The sequence below is a fragment of the Miniopterus natalensis genome, chromosome 6, assembly GCF_054644295.1.
Source record: "Miniopterus natalensis isolate mMinNat1 chromosome 6, mMinNat1.hap1, whole genome shotgun sequence".
In the NCBI taxonomy this organism is placed as follows: domain Eukaryota; kingdom Metazoa; phylum Chordata; class Mammalia; order Chiroptera; family Miniopteridae; genus Miniopterus; species Miniopterus natalensis.
The window spans coordinates 78,960,191-78,978,215 of record NC_142086.1 but is presented as its reverse complement, the minus strand read 5'-3'; the positions used below and the strand labels follow the sequence as shown (position 1 = coordinate 78,978,215).

General features: G+C 34.5%; 1 protein-coding gene across 2 annotated transcripts in view; it reads right to left on the bottom strand.

The window, feature by feature from the left end:
* The window catches only part of NCAM2 (neural cell adhesion molecule 2), a 345,284-nt gene that overhangs the window by 59,133 nt on the left and 268,126 nt on the right, over positions 1-18,025 (bottom strand). For both annotated transcript variants that reach the window (XM_016197622.2, XM_016197624.2), the window contains exons 10-12: positions 12,881-13,068; positions 10,088-10,184; positions 3,904-4,077 (exon numbers count right to left, since the gene is read on the bottom strand). In XM_016197622.2, the coding sequence (XP_016053108.2) occupies positions 3,904-4,077; positions 10,088-10,184; positions 12,881-13,068 (459 nt within the window). The remainder of the gene's footprint in view (positions 1-3,903; positions 4,078-10,087; positions 10,185-12,880; positions 13,069-18,025) is intronic.

The window sequence follows — 18,025 nt, the reverse complement described above, 5'->3', positions numbered from 1 at the left end:
GAAGGCTGAAAAATGAGTAGTTGTTTTGCAAGATTATTTCCTCTTCATTTGTGCCCAATGAGGTGTCTAGAACAAGCTTACAAAATGTTAAATGATATGGTGACGAATGTGTCATGTAATCCTCCCAATCAAAAAGTCCTGCTACACCTGCAATACATGTTTTTTACTCAAAATTATACAGCAGAATGACTCACACTCTATATTTGAATAGTTTACATCGTTAATATCTTATTTGTTCACAATTCTCCAGATTTTGAAAATTAGTTTGTGTCCTTTCAGTTGTTGGGATAATCAGGAAGACTTCAGCTAAAACTTATAGAAGATTATAATAATTTGTCCATGTCTCAGTTGCACCCTAAACCTAGGACCAGGTGCAGAAGGAGCAGGTGAAATTCATAGGACATTAATTAATGTCATTTAGAATCAGAATCTACTTACAGGAAATTTTTTGTGCTAAAATTTTCTTGCTAAATGACACTACAATCAAGCAAGAGCTGATGTTTATTTCTAGGTGGTGATATCAGCAATTAGAAGTAGGTACATGAACAGTATGCAATAAATCAGAGAATTAAATAAGGAAAAGTAACTGAACATTAACTAAACTCATGTAAATTAGAATAAGTAAATAAAGCCACCTGAGGGTAAAAAGAGAGTAGTTGCTGAAATGTTTATGACCACATGCACCTGTCTTTTCATAGATTAAGCCTAAACCTATCTTCTAACAAATGTCTTAATGTCAATGAGTATAATTATGTTTACAAAAATCTCTTAAACTTTAGGATGAATGATTAGCACAAACTATGACATAACAGCAAAAAAGAAGCATCTCTTCACTACTCAAAAATGTCCGTGTGCTTTGAAACATGTCTTCAGATTTCCAGCAACAGGGTCATCTACATAGACACAACCAAGTCTCCTAAGCACATGTACGAACTATACACGCCGCTTGGAAAAAGTCTTGTTAAATGCGCACATCGTTTCACAGAAAAGGACGACAAGCTCTGAAACACCCAGAGGTGAAGTGGCTGGGACACCTGAAGTTAAAGGACAGCCATGTGATTGTTTTCCATCAGTTACTGGGGTCCTGTGGAAAACAGCCCCGCTGCTCAAACGACCCAGAGCTTTTGCCCACAATCCTGATACAGAAGATGGGGTTCGAGGGTGCTCTCCGGAGGCAATGGAGCCATGGATTCAGAGGGAGATCTGAAGCTGGGACCCCAGCAAGGAGCTAGGACCTCAAAGTTCTTGGCAGGAAGTAAAGATGTGAAACACGCACCAACACACACACACACACACACACAAGCGGGGAGGGAGAGACTGACTGCTGGCAACCAACACTTGTCTGGCTTGCACTCCACCCGCATCTCCAGGGGACAGGGACTTAGATGTCTGTCCCACAGAAAGCACAGGTGACAGGGGCCGCCCAAAGAGAACGACACAGCACCAAGACATGTAGTTCATGCCACCCCCGACTCTCAGCTCCCCGGGGAAGGTCCAGCTCCCCATGGCAAAGAAGAGATGGGGCTGCACTGGGTTTTATACGTTTTAAGCCGTGCAGAGCACAACTGAATGCATTTCTGTTTGAAGATGGCTATAAACCTATAGTGCCTGCCAAAGATGTTATAAAACCAAAAGAGGGATTCAAAAATAATGGGTTGCCTTTTAATAATCCTGTTTGTACAACACGGAGTTGAGAGCATGCAATAGTTTGGTTATATGACTATAACCCGATTTAAGGCACACAGTGACATATGTATGAAAGAAGAGTAAACCATGGAAACAGAAAAAAATATATATCAATTGACATGCTCTCCTCATGTAAAAGTAAGGAAGTTCCAGTCACAGGACTTGAGTATTTTGGTCTCATTGACAAGATTTAAACGGTCCCGATCTGAGTGCATTAAATATCTCGTTCATGTAATTTACTTTACTGATATTCAAGACTCACCGGGAAGTTTCTTATCCATGTTTTCTTTCCTACATAATATACCCACAGGTAAAGAATATACCTGTCATATATACTGGGAATGTCTGATTTCTGGAACAGTAATCTCTCATTGTAAATTAATAAATTTCCTTCGTTATTTATCCATATTACAGGCATGGAAATATGCTTCTGAGAGACGGATACATGGGGTACAAAGTCAGGTTTTTGAACTCGATCAAGTTGGCCAGCCCAAGTCTACTGTAAATTCTCCGCAGTGCTGCAACTTTATAAAAAGTCTTTCCCGAGCCTATTAGCCTTCTGCCCCATGGTGGAGGGGTTAGGTGTGACGATACTTTTAAGCCAAGAGTAATTTCTATAATGTTCAGATTTCACATTACTTTTCCCCATAGTTGTGCTCAAGAAACAGCTTTGAGTGTTCCGCAGTATCAGAAATATTTCATTTTCTCTTTTTGTCTTTCACCTCCCATGCTTTCATATTTTCTTTCTCTTAAAAAAATAAATATTATTCCCCATCTAGGTTAATGGTTTATTTTACTAGAGTCCTTGAACTTAGTCATTTATTCTTTTTTGGGTACTATCTTTATAAACCTTCTCTCTTGAACTAAATAGCATGTGCACAAAGAACACTTACTATCCAAAATCTCTCATCATTAAAGAAATTATGTATTGATCTGTCTGGGGGCATGATTTGAAGCATGGGACAAATAATGATTGATTGATAATATTTCTGATGTTTCTATCTAAAATCTCTATTTACTCTTAGTAAAAGCTAAACAAGCAGGTGCCAACACAGGTGAGACTAGAATGATTTCTATCTGTTCTGCCTCCATTCACTACTAGAATAATCCTTCACAGGAAGCTCATGCCGTGTACAGAACAGAACCCATATACCACACATACAAAGCGTAAGGCAGGGCCAGGAGAGGGAAAAACTATGCAGCAATAATTTTCTTACTATTTTATGCTCTCCTTTTGGGCCACTCAATGTAGTTCTATGACCCAAACAACAAAGTCCAAATCTCGTAATTTATTATTATTTTCTACTTTAGTTTCTTCTTATAGTAGCAAAAAAAATCACATTTTCAAGTGACAAAATTCTACATAAGTAAAAAATAGTTATAAATTGTTTTAAGTTCTTTGAGTTTTTGAGTTAACTAATTTTATTACTCAAAAATGCCATGATTTGTAGTCAAATTTGAGTTTCCAAAATGCAGTTTTCTTTTCATCCTTACCGAGGATATTTTCTCCATAGTTTTTCAGAGAGAGTAGAGGGGAAAGAGAGAGGCGCATTGAGATGAGAGAGACACATCGATTGGTTGCCTCCTGCATGTACCCCGACCAGGGCAGGGGATGAGCCTGCAACCAGGTGCGTGCCCTTGGCCAGAACCGAACCCGGGACCCTTCAGTCCACAGGCCGACGCTCTAACCACTGAGCCAAACTGGCTAGAAATTTTGAAATAAATTTTAGTAAGAAGATGCATTTTTATAGATGACTTTATGACTACATACATAAGATGTTTGATACTATGACTTTCACACCTACTAACAGAAGAAATATTATTAATAAATGAGAACAGAACTAATTTCAGAATATTCAGTCATCATATCTCACAGGTCAGCAATTGTTTTTCCACCCCCAAAATTTTAAATGCTAACTCCCCCACCACCTCAAATTGAACTTTGGTGATTTTTCTATAGTCATCCATCTTTACTAAAGATGCAAACTTTTCCACTCTTTTTTAAAGTTATTCCCAAAAAGAGAATGGAAAATGGGAGGTGGAAATTCTTCTCAACCCTACCATACTAAAAGAAAAAAAGTACACGTTGAAGGAAAGTAAAAAGCTATTGACACAGGTATATTTAAGATGAGCTTGAAGGAAAGTAAAAAGCTATTGACACAGGTATATTTAAGATGAGCTTGAATTAATCTGCACACTTTGAAATCACTGACTCACTTTGAACTCCATGGGAGCGTACTATTTTCCAGGTTTCTGATGCCACTTCCTTGACATCCACTTGGTAGTGATGGATAGGCACACCTCCATGGGAATCCGGCTTGTTGAAAGCAATCTTGGCTGTGGTCTGTGACAGCTCTATAATCTTCACCCCGTAGGGACTGGATGGCACATCTGAAAAGGAGCAATCACAAAGAAAATATAGCCTAAGTAATGTAGATGGCCATTGTACAGACGATGCACTGTGGACCTGTGCATCTGAAACCTGTAAAATTTGGTTGAGCAGTGTCACCCCAATGAATTCAATAATCTGTTCAAGAAAAAAATATATATTTATAAAAAAGTTTCAAGTGAATTAATAAATGAATAAAAAGTGAATTAATAAATGAATAAAATGTGAATACAAGAAATGTGATACAATTTTCTGAAAAAAAGAAAGAGTTATATTCAGAGTATTAGAAATAAGGGAATGTTGATGTCTATACACTTAATAATTTGAATTACAAAGCTTGCATAAACTGCTGACTGATCTGTTTAAATTGCAAGAAAGTATGTGCTAATCAATATTTACTATCAGGGCAAGCAAACTGTAAAACTTTCAATATCAAACTTCATTTATTAAGGAAATAATTTTACTACTTCCTTTTCTCTACAATATAAGCATTTTATTTGCATTCAAAGAAAACAAGCTGTGAGAGAGAATGGAGAGGGAATGCAGGTATAAAGAAAATATAACCATAAATACAATTTTTGACCTAATAGTATAAATAGTTACTTCTTGTGAAAATGTGAGTTTTGCTTTCTTTATCATTAAAATTATATTAATGATTCCGGGGCAATTGTTAAGTTTAGAGAAAAATGTCATTATGAACTAAATAAGCCTATGAACTATCTGCTTTAATTTAGGTATTAATTAAAATAAACCTTTAGTTGAGATATTTAAGTTTTAATTCTTGTATTTAAAAAATAACTATAAAGTCATTCTTGTGTGTGTTTTTGTTATCAGTCCATTGCTCACAACATTTCAAGCTCAATAAGGTATCCTGAGTGGCACCTTGCTTTCTTTTCTAGCATATAAAACTTCATAAAATGTTATCTGAAAGGTCAAGCAAGCAAAAGGAGACAATAAGAGATAAAAAAGTCTCAATAAAGAAATTAATAAAACCTCTACTCAAGAAACACAAAGAATTAGAGACACATTAAATATTAAAGGTATCTCTTTCTGGCTACCTCTCTTTCTTTTCAATATCACATTCAAAATAATCATAAAGTTTGCTAATTTACATGTAATTAAGAAATAAAGAGAAGACTTAGAAGGGCAGAAAGGAAGAATTAGGACAGATCACCAGAGCAAAGAAGTGTGATTAGGGACCAAGATTAGGATCATTCACACTCTCGTACTCCCAATTACTATATACGGATGCAATAATTGGGCTGTGAAGGAGAGGGAAAAGATTGACTCATCTGAAATATGGTGCTAAGGATGGCTCTACAGGTACCCTGGACGGCCCAAAGGACAAGCAAGTGGATCCGAGAGCAAACTAAGCCTGAAGCCTCACTGGTGGCAAAATATGACAACCTTGAAGTTGTCTGTCCTTCTTTGGGCACGGTATGAGAAGGCAGGGTTCTTGGGAAAAGACAATAATTCAGGAAAAAGTAAAAGGCAGCAGGAAGACCAAAGATAAAATGGATTGACTCCCTAAAACAAGCCATAGGCGTGAGCTACAGGAGCTGAGCAGGGCTGGGGAGGACAGGATACTGTGGGCATCGCTCATTGGCAGGCTCGCCAGGAGTCAAAGCCGGCTCAACAGCACATAATACACATTATATATTATATAAATACATAAATAAAATATGTTATTTTTAGCTCTAGAATTAACTTTACAAAAACTAAAAGAAAAAAATCTTGATTGAAAATAATGCAGTAAATTTCCATTCAGCACAATAAACACTGGTATTTTGTGACCTTGCAGCCAGAAGATCGGTGTCTGTCCCTTGTCTTCCCCTTTCTCTGACTGTGCTATGCTTTTATAACCACTCAACTCTCTACATTAAATTATTTCTGTTTAGTTTTTAAATCACATCTGATAAAAGTATTAATTATTAATGGAATTGTCACATAAAGGATTCAACTTCCTAGATTTAGCAAGACCCTACTATACAAAGTGTAATTATTAACTGCATGTGCCTCAGGAACTGTGCTGAGATGGGGACCTTCTACTTCTGCTCTGAGTGGCCACCTTATTTCCAATAAGACTTTATACATATTTTTCCTGTGTCAATTGTGATGTTAATCTAATATTATAGCCAATCTGCAAGATCCGAAACCCTGTAAATTCATTCTTATTCCACTTCCCCTGTCTCCAATTCGCAAATCTGAATCATTATTCTACTGATCTATTCTCAGCATTTGATCACATATGTTTAAAATGTTCTGCTCACATGCGGTTATACTAACTCTCTGAATAATTGTTTTTAATTTTATTTGTTCTTATACTTTTATGTCTGTCAATTAAACTAAATTACTCCAGAAATCTGTCTTGATTATATCATTTTCACTTCTGTTGTCCATTAAAGTAGTCACTTACTCTTGAAGTATCAACGGAAATTATTTCTCCTACATACCCAAGTCTTGACTCTTCTCGGAAGTCATGAACTTCCCATTATTAACTGGGCCTTCCAACTATGACTCAATATCCCATTATTAACTGGGCCTTCCAACTATGACTCATAAGCAAGTCAAATAAAACACAATGATTATGCATTCAATAATTCATCTAAACCTCCTAAATCACCACCACTAACCTACACACTATTGCCCTCAGTTCCCCATTAAATGCCTGGCTTCTTCAGCACCCACCTCTTCCAGGGCATGGCGCATTTGTGCCGGCACCTCAATTCCTCCCATCTCCCCTCTCCCTCCCTACTAGACCTGTTTCTACTCATTCTTTCGGACTCAGTTCAAAAGTCCAAACCTGTCTTGAGGGGAACACTACGTAAAGTATATGATTGTCTAGCCACTAAGCTGTTTGTACCTGAAACCAAGACAAAATAAAATTGAAAGAATAAAATAGTTGATGCCTATTGGAAGCTGTTACCGAGAAATGCAATCAGAATTCCATTTTGTGTCCCCAGGCATTACGACTCACACTTCTGTTGAAACCCTTCTCTTATCTGCAAAGAGCAGGTTCCATATATCATTCATCTTCAGATCTCCAAGACCTGGATCAGTGCCTGGCACCTCCTAGAAACTCACTGAATATAGGTAGAGTGAGTGGATGAACAGATTATTAGGAATTGATGAAAGCATGGTTTCCCTAAAAATAGTATCTAGCTATCCTAATTTCCTTTTTTCAGAAGAGCACAGGAATTAGGAAAGTAAGGGGATGCCATCGTTTCTGAAGACACACAAAAATTTGCTTTACAGTTTCTGAAAGAAAGAACACAATATAGACTTTCCCAAGTTATATAATAAAACTGATCATGTAAAAGAAACCTGGTTTTATATTCAGTTGAAGAAAGTGTTTCCAAATGAACTAAGTTTAACCTGCTTTCAAATTTTATGGAACAAGTGTCTGTATAATATGTGATCTGGGTACAAGGACAAGTAGATGGACTATAATTCCATATCTACAGAATTCTGTTCAATTGACCCAGCTTAACCTCCATGCAGGTCTGCATTCTCAAAAATTACTTCTATAGGCTTATCCATGACTTAGGTGAAAATACAGATGACTGCTTCATGATATTTGTGAATTAAATCAATCTTGGAAAGAGAGCTAAAACATTGGATTTGACAAGGTCTTAGTAGGTTAAAAAGATCAGCCCAAACTGACAAGATGAGATTAAATGGGCTAAGTATAAAGTCTTGAACTGAGATTTTTGAAAAAAAATCAATTTGTGAAGCATAGCACAAGAGACCTCAATAGCAGTTTTTGTGGAAAAAAAAATGTAGGACAAAAACATTAGGAGGAAAATAAAAGTGACAAAATGAAATGAAATTTTGTATTATTTAACAGATATATAGTGTCCAGAATAAGTGAGGTCATTATAGCATTTTGCAATTTTATTATGCATTGGTCTACGATGTCTAGATCTCTGTGTTATATTTAAAGAGACTGGCTTCTGCCTCAAAGAAAAGTGACCAATATGAACTATAATTTGGCCATCAGAGTGGCTAACTGACATTTGTTGAGTAAACACCACTTGCTGGTGCTTTGAATGCATTTTCCCACTTAGTCCTCGCAACAGTCTTATCAGGTAGACCTTGGAATGGCTGGGGGGGGGGGAACTGAAACCCCCTCCAGACAGAAGCCCTCTCCCCAGGGCTGGATGTGTTGCCCAGGAAAAGGTGACTTTATCTGAAAAGGTGTCAATTAAAGAAGCAAAGGTAAGATCATCATATTAAGGTTTAGTATGAAAAGTTTACAGTTAAAAGTTCAATATAACGATAATGAAGTAAATTAAGAAAGTTAAGAAAATTATGATCGAAATCATTAGATGAAGTTTAGAAGTTGGAATAAAAATCTTTTAAGGAAAAGTTCTTAAAAATACACATATAAATAAATATGCAGAATGTCTTGTCAAATCCTGATCTGTTGGAAGGAGAAACTGTAAGGAAGGAATCGTAATTGTTAATTATATGGTTGCAGTTTGGTTTACATTTATGTGTTCTGCATTTTTAACTTGTTCCAAGATATATATGTAAATCAAAAAAGAAACTATATTTCCTACCTAGAAAATAAGATTATCACCTACGAGGAGCATTAAGAACAACAAAAAATCATGATAAAGTATTTTTATAAAATCTCTTTGTCTCTCTCTGTCTTTGTTGTCTCTGTATTTAATTGTATTTCACATTTTGATAAAACATTAATATAAAAAATGGTTATCAAATACATATGTAAAATATCTTATTTCCCATAAAATTACATCAAAAACAATGAATTTTGATGCAACTTAACTTATTTCATTTTCCTAGAATTTAATTTGCATGTATAAGGGTTATTCATATGCCTAAATGCCTTCTTCCCATAGTTTCCATTGAGATTAAATTTCTAATGACTTCAAGGTAGACAATAAATATTAGTTTACTTCCTTCCTTCCTCGCTTCCTCCCTCCTTTCTTCTATCAACTCACTCACATCCTAATTTTTTCCCTCCTGGCTTTCTTCCTAACACCATTCACACAATCCCTTCTCTCTCGTCTTCCCATTGTAGTAAAACTTAAATTGGACAATAACAGGTTTTCCAGTTACATAACATTTTGAGTACTATGAGCTTTAATATCTCTTTTGGCCTTTACTATTAATGATATTACTTTTGTGAATGTATGTTCATAGCAATAAAAATATATTTCATAACTTAATATAAAATTGTAGTTATGTATAAGAACTCTACTTAGGAAACATTTTAAAATATTTTCATGAAAGCTATTTATTATATTAAAACATATCATTTCAGTAATTTTCTAATATTTATCTACCTAATCTTAGAAGACAATAAATCACATTTTTGCATCATCTGAGCTACACAAGTATAAAACATGTACATTTCCAAATTTCTAATCAGTCTTGTAAAAACATAATAGCAAATTCTATAAATATATATGTATGTGTTTGTATATTTATGTTATATGTACATTATAAATAACTAAAACCACCGCTGGATTTCTAGGTTATTAAATCTTTCAGTTTTAGGAGAAGAACCAGAATGCTTTCATATATAAAGAATAAGAATAAGAATAAGACATTTTTTTAAAAAGTTACATAACCATAAATTTTCTATTTTCCTTAAAAATAAGTTTATTACTTGTACTTTCGAGTTTAGAATTTTAAAATACATTCATTTCAGTTAACTTTCTTCAAGGCATCTTTTATTTTGAATTTTTGACTGAATTCTTACAATACCTGAAATAGAATATGATTTCTTAAGCTATGTTTCCTACGTCTTTCATAGATATCCCACTTATAGAATTGAGGGAATTAAAATCAGGGTTTAAAATGAATTTTTATTAGTAAACGCATTCTATGCCCTCACTGAACGTCAGAAACAACAGTTCCAAATTTTTAAGCACTGGTTCATTTTTTAGAACAATAATAGGAATGATGACTTATTGCAATGTGAAAGTTATTTGCTTACAGAAACACTGTGTGAGATTTCAGAAATCATTGTGCTACACTTACCAGCCAGAGCGAGAATATATTCTTGAAATCTTGTCCCTATACGGTTAGTGGCTGTGCAATTATAGCGTCCAAAGTCATGATCAGATGTAGGTGCGATCTAAAATAATAATAATAATAGTAATAATAATATAAACTTTTTACAATTTTAAAACAGTATCACAGAAGTTTGAAAACAGACTCTAGTATGCCTACCATCTCCACACATATTTAATTGTTCAAAACTCTGCGCCATAACTTTTTCTTCTCATATCAAGTCAATATACTAAGTAATATAAATCCTATAAAGATGTAACCCATGGAATTATACTATCCACAGAACCAGGTGAATACAGCTTATGAATATATTTGGATTGATGCCATCCTTTTGTTTTATCTATTGAATAGAAAAATCATTAGATATTTATATGCATAAAGCTCAGAAAGTAGTGGACTTTGAAAAACATATATTCTGCAATCACTACAGAATGTGAACTTGAAAACAAGAAATCTGTACCAGAAGTATGAACTCTTGGTTTACGCTGTTTTAGCCTAAGATCAGGCAGATTTAAAGTCCAAGACAGGCTCAAAATATGTCAGATCTCTCCCTCTTTTGATATTATTTAACATAAAATTTTAATGCAGGAAGGAGGTTCATTCTTAGAAAAAACTCTCCCGGCAGGAGTTTTGCAGGGAAACCCTGCTCTTGCGTAGCAGTCCCTGTGGGGGGCACATTATGTTCCCATCTCAGTATCTTGCCTCCATCTCTGTTCAGTTCCTATCATTCACTTTCATTTGAGGAAGAATGTAGCCGACCTCAGTCCTTACAGGACTGAATCCATAATTAAATTAACCTCCTGGGACTCTATTGCTGAACATTGGGACCAACCCCGTAGTTCGAACCTACTGCAATTCTGAAGGACTAATTCAGAAAAGAGGTTTGATGATAGTAATAGATAAAATCTTCAATCCCAGTAACTATTATTGAGAGAATATGCTTACAGCTAGAGTTGATGTTAATTTCAACTCTATCCCAAAAGGGGAAAATGATTTTGTGGTAATGGGAAGCTATTAACTAAAAGTGAAATTTTGAGGTCCATTGAAGATGGTAATTTCGAAAGAGTACAAAAACGCTTTGTCATTCATTCGCTAGTCAGCTGTCCATCTAGGAACAGAGCAGAGGTTTAAGGATTAGAAGTTTTAACAGCTCTTAAGTAAGGACTCCTAAGCGATTAAATATTCATTTTTCTTACATTTAGCTTTTAACAAACCAGGCTAATTTAACTCTAAAATAATTTTACTAGTGAAAAAGGAACTTGACTAAAAAAGTTTCCCTATTCTACAGGCATATGAGAAAGTTACTTGTAAATTCCACAGGGAAGAATGAACTGAATGTGAAAGGCCAGGTGAGTACACAGCCAGAGGGCACAGTAGGCCAAGCAAGGTGAGAGGTTCCACCATAAACCACTGACTCTGTCACCTTGATCTTGGACTTTTATCCTCCAGAAATGTGTGGGGCTGAAAATAAAAGTTTCTGGGGAAAAAAAGGCCACCCAGTCTGTGGTCTTTTGTTTTGGCAGCCAGAGCACATAATTACCCCAATGCAGTTAAGTACAGCATCAGTTTTTAACTATGGTTAAATCCCTAACATTTAGGTTAAATCTGACCAAATGTCTTTGTGAACTTGACCTCTGTGTCAATTGCCAATAGCTAGTTCTAATACAGTTACAAAGAAACCAATTTAAATTGACTTAGACAAAGTGGCTTAATCATCAGTCAATTATCCAAACCTTTGGGAAAGTGATGGCTAGACTCCTTCATCAACCAAATGTTTTACTAAGTCTGATTGCCAGATAGAAGAGCGTATATGGCACCAATGAGAATATCTTTAATTTCATGCAGTATGGATTATCAGCTGTTATTTTAAAAAATACATTTTCTAAAATTAGTGCTTTATGCCGATCTAGTGTCTCCACCAAGTTAATCATCAATATGGTGACTTCCCAGGAACCGAGGACTACCAGGTTGCCAAAGGAACTGTGCCTCAGGCCCAAATCAGGAAGGAAAGGGGAACGGGGCCATGTAAATAACTAGTGGGAAAATGTAGCATCAGTTTTAAACAAGACTGTTGTATTGAAGAGCATTCCCAATTGTTCTGAAAGCATCATCAGTTGGAAGGGCTGATCATCACTGTCACAGACATATGAACTTTGGAAATTGATCTATACACACACATAATCTGCAATTAATAAATAAGAGGTATTGCATTCAAATAGAATTTAAATACCAGGCACTTGGCAGTACAAAACAACTACCTACCATCTTAATTTTAAAAATGAAATGACATGAAGTATTGAACAAGTAAGTCTGGTTTAGTAGGAACTTATAAAAATACAGTGAGCAATATAGATTTTATATATGCTAATCTAAGGGAAGAAAGTGTCATCACCGCAAACCAATGGCTAATATCAACATTGAAAGTGAAAATTTGGCCTCAAGAGCTGACAAATCATATCCCTATTGTTTCCTGACATAATTGTTTTAATTTTCCAAAAATAAATTCATGAGATATAATAGCTTTTGCTGTACTTTCATATTTCTATGTAAATAGTGAGATGTTAATCATTAATGGGCCATAATCCAAATGCATGAAACTTCCTTTTAGGGAAATAAACATGAAATATGTACAATAGGTTTTCTATATATTCTATAATATAAACATATTATTATATTTATATATTAAGATCTTTAAACATATTCTAAAATAATAAAGGCTAAAATAGTTTACAATTTACTGATATGTACATGAAGACTTACCTCTAATATCACCTTTCTCCCTGTACTATATGTCTTTAAATGAGTGGTGTTTTTAGCTGGCAAGACTAACTTCTCTCTTCTCCAATGGACTGACGCTGGGGGATTAGATTTCACATCACAGCTTATATTGATCGGATTTCCTTCCCAAGAGTAATAAATTGTTTGGTTTGATATGAACTTTGGAGCATCTGTAAAGTGATATAAGATAACATTTATAGACTTTTCTTTAAGATAATCATTCAATTAGTATAAACAATAGTATTACTTGACTACAAAAAGAAGCCACAGCATGCCCGGCCAGCGTGGCTCAGCGGTTGAGCATCGACCTAGGATCCAGGAGATTGAGGCTCAATTCCCGGTCAGGGCACATGCCCGGGTTGTGGGCTCGATCCCCAGTGGGGGGGCGTGAGGAAGCAGCCCAGCAATGATAATTGGGTTATTTTCTGTAATTTTGTATATTTGAAATGCTAGAGTTAGAATTATTTTTAAGTCAATCACAAAAATAAGAACTTTACCTAACTAACCAAACTTTTGGACAGGGAAAAATGGAAGATTTATATTTAACTGTGTGAATTCAGCAAGTTCTCATTGCATTAAAGTGATCTTTGTATTTAGAACATTTGCCTGTGAACAAAGGTAAACATGTGCTTAAAATGAAGAATAACCCTTCTTTAATAAGTATCACTTTAATAAGTTAATATCTTTAAAAGTGGAAAATACACAAGAGAAAATAATATAAGAGATGCTTGGTGGTGAAAATATTGGGAAGCAGATGATCTTTAGGCCCCCATATCATCTACATAATGATTATATGATAAATAAAAATGTATACATTACTTCATAGACTGTAAGAACTTGAATATGTAAAACTATGTAAAATGAACACAGACTTTAAAAATCAAGAAACTACATTCACTTCGCTGTTATCACAATCGAAAGATCTCTAAAGAGAAATTATTTCGGTTTTATTAAGTGGCAGCTGGGTAGGCAGAAGACAAGCTGGGGCATTTCAACAGCCCTTATATCTATGACCTAGACTGAACCTCTTATGTAAAGTTTCCAGCATAAAAAGAAATAAAATGTGTACCAGATTCTGAACTTGTCAGTTTCACAAAGTTGAGATCAGGAGGGTCATATCCAGGTGCACCAGGGGACATCAAAGAAACCTTTAAGACTGCCTTCAGACTTGGTGACAAGTTACTCCTGTTTTGATAAATGCGCTTTTTGTTTTATTAGTATTTTTGCTTTCTTGCTGAGACTTCGAGCTGAACATGCAGCCAGAACTCATCACTACCTTCCTGTCACTGTCCACGGCTTCCTGACTTGATTGCTTGCTTAATACAAGCTTTTCACTTTCTCTTGTCATTTCCTCTCCGGTCGGAAGGCCTTTTTTTCAGAACATGGTTTATTTGTGGTTGGTACCTGTGACCTGAGTCAAGCCTTACTTCTTTCTGAATGCAGCCTGCTCCTGAGAAGGCTGAAGCTGATGACAACATACAACACAGGCTCTGGCAACTGAAATATAAAAATGTTTGACCTGAATTCCCATTTTTATGAAGAGCAGAGTCAGGGAACTCACTATACAAACTCACTGTATATTCTCCACTTTGTGAATCATATTGAAAAGCGTGATAACGGCAAGATTTACAAACAATGACAAATAAACGTAAGTCTTTTAAAATCACATGGATAACAATATGCATTGACCTTGTAGAACAGTACTGAGATGAACAAAATCCGTCTTGCACACTACCCAAATAATTTACATGCTGCGGTGAAATAATGCCCTTTCTTCCAGTCATCATACTCTGTGATATAAAATTTTAAATATTTTCTTCTTTAATATTAGGTTTTGAAGAACCACAAATAGTAGCAACAATGATTTAATGTGTAATAAAATATTCTATTTTAAAAGCTTTGACATTCACTCCTCACCAATAATTCAGAGTGTATGAAAACACCACTGGCTTCTCTCCATTGCCATGCTCAAGGCCATCATCATTACCTGGTCAACTTTAGAAGCCCTGTGCTTCCTGGCCTACTGGTCTACCAGTTTCTGTTTTAAGATCATAGTGCTATCCTGCTTAAATTTCCTAAAAGGTTCTTTTCACATTTCTTCAATCACAATCTTGTATGATGATTTATAAAGTTCTAATGAGCCGGCCTATGCCTTTCCTCTGGCCTTGTCTCCATTTGGGTTAACTTGTTTCCTTAAACTGTAATCATCACTAACCTTCCCTGTTTCGGCCCTTTGCCTAGCTGTCTCATCTAACTAATAACTTTCCGATGTACTTCATCTTAATGTGGTTGTGTGTGCTACGTCTCCCTAATTAAAGCATAAATTCCATGAGAGCAAGGGCAATGCTGCCTTTCTTATAGTTCTGTATGGCACCTGAATTTCTATTTGATACCCAGTAGGAACTCAGTAAATGATAAATAAATGAATGAAAACCCAGGACACGTATGTATTCCACACATCAGCACTCCATTTAACAGGAGAGGAAAAGCATACAGACACTTGGCTAACTTTCCTAAAATCCCAGAACTTAGGACCTGAATGCAGTGTTAATTCTATATAGTAATACAGTGTACATTTTCTTTCATGGACTCTTATTGCCTATTTTGTGAAGAAGCCAGCCCCTTAAATTAGCTAATAATTAACTGTACATGTTTTTTCCCTCTGTCTAAAATACCTTGATGTTCTGTTCAGTCATTAAATTTTCTCATTTGATTTATGATGAGGGAAACTACCAAGGGAATAAAAGCTAATATATCCTTTGGCACATTTAGAGGATAATTTAATTAATAATTTCATAGATTCAGCTTTACTGTATGTTCACTCATATGCAGAATCAGCTACGGCAATTAACTAGATTCAGCCCATGTGTCCTGGGAATTCTAATATTCATGGAATACTAAATTAGGTGTGTGTTTATTGCCAATTTAACCACAGTACTGGAAGTGCATTTTCCGTACTAAATTTGAGCAACCAAATTATACATAAATCTCAGCATATTTTATGACCCTAGAGTCATGAGCATAATTTATATTGAGATATGCCTATATATGACTTCTTAGCACACACTTTAATTTGACTGTTATTAGTGATATAAGTATTACTGATTATAAGAGAAATTTGAATGTAAGGTAAACTATTCCTCTTTTTACTATTTTCTTCTGCCCCTTGTCTTACTATTTCGCTTCCTTAAATCATACATACAAATATTAATAAAAGTAATTTACTATTTAAGTCTATTTGTCTACTATTGATGCTTTATATATTGAATTTTCCATACACAGCTATGGTATTTTAAATACCATATTATTATGATGCACAATTTCACATATGAATCTAGGAAACAAAGTTTAAGTGAATCTTTCATAAGAATTTCCCAGTCATCAAAAGAAGGGTTTGCTCACAGGGATAGAGCAGTGTTAAAATTATTTTACAAATAACAATAATGTCAGTTTCCTCAGAGTCTGTCTGATTTAGCAGTAACGCACTGTGTAACTTACATAATTCATGTTTATTGATGGGAAACAACTTCAGTGTGTCACTCTATTAAAACTGGAAAAAAACCTCTATCAAGTAAAATGTAAATTGTTTATCTACTGAATTAATTCGATGTCTGTCTTTAACGTTATATATTGTAAAAATAGCACCACAAAATTAATTCATTTCTTAAACTTTCCAGTTCTATACAGGCTTCATGGCTTAAAAGAAAAATTAAAAAGCAAACTAAAACATTTCATTATTTTATCTTAAAGCGAATGGTTGTGCATTCTAGAATGTTGCTTATTATAAGCATAATGGGATGTCCGGGTCAAAACAATAGAAAACAAACAACAAAAACTCTCTCTTTGGTATTATTGCCTGCGTAATAACAAAAACAATAATAACATTAGAAATAATAATGATGATGATAAATGCTAACAGGGCGCTTGTGACCTGTCAGTGCATGTTATGTAATTAGATTTAATCACAATTACATTACATTATGAATTATTATCACATTTTATCTTTATATTTATCACCTCTTAATTGAAATAATGAAATGTAGGGAATTTTGTAACCCTTTTCTACCTCACTTTAAGTCTCTTGAGTGAAAATTGGTAACAACTGTCACATAATTATAACTTTCAAACAACCAGAATATTAAATTAGACTTGGATCACAATTTCTTTCTGCTTAACTGCTGTTTATATTGACATATATTTTGTTTTTTAAGGTGCATTCATTCAGAACACTTTTTTATTTAGAGAGGTGATAAGCTATCATCAAAATTTAATTATTTTTGCATAGTAGAGCAAAATACTTTGAGCCATATGGAGAAAACAAAAGCAATTCAGGTGATGATTGGAAATAAATCACATGTGTTACATTTTCAGAGCACTGCATCATAGTAAACAAAACCAAAAATTGTACAGGTTCTCCTAAAATAATAGTTTACTAACATGGGTCTCTACTTTCAGGCAGCATTTGTGGGGCTAAAAATGTTTTCTCTTTGTTTTTGTTGTCCCAGGATGAACATACTGACTTGCACACTTTAAGCATTAATAATAATTTAATGAATGTAAATGGTAATAAATATAAAACAGATGTTAATATATTGCTATGCACAATTGTACTACAGATAATTGTTTTATAATAAAATTAATAAATTTTAAAAACAGAGAAATTAAATTAAAAGTATAGAGAAGCAAGAACACATATAGTCTAAATGAGAAACACCATATATAACAGAGATTTAATCAAGGAAGCATCTTTTAATCTTTTATATTTATTTAAAAATGTTTTACTGTCAATTTGGTTAAAAGGATAAACAAGTAGTTTCTGTCACTTATAATTTTAATTCAGCCAATTGAACAAATCTGTAAAAGTGCTTTTGATTTTGCTTCTTCAGAATAAAAGTCTAGATTTAGAAACACACAAAATAAGCATTTTAGGATACGTATTATATGAAAGATATCTTTGCAATTTCCCAGACAGCTTCTGGAAAATTACAAATTTGCATTTCCTTTTTTTCGCTTTAGAAAAAGAGACATGTCAAAAATAATTATGTTTGTCTCTGATATTACATTATAGAGGAAATGTTTCCACTCACTCTAGGAAAGAACATTTAACTGGACAAATAAAAAACTTTT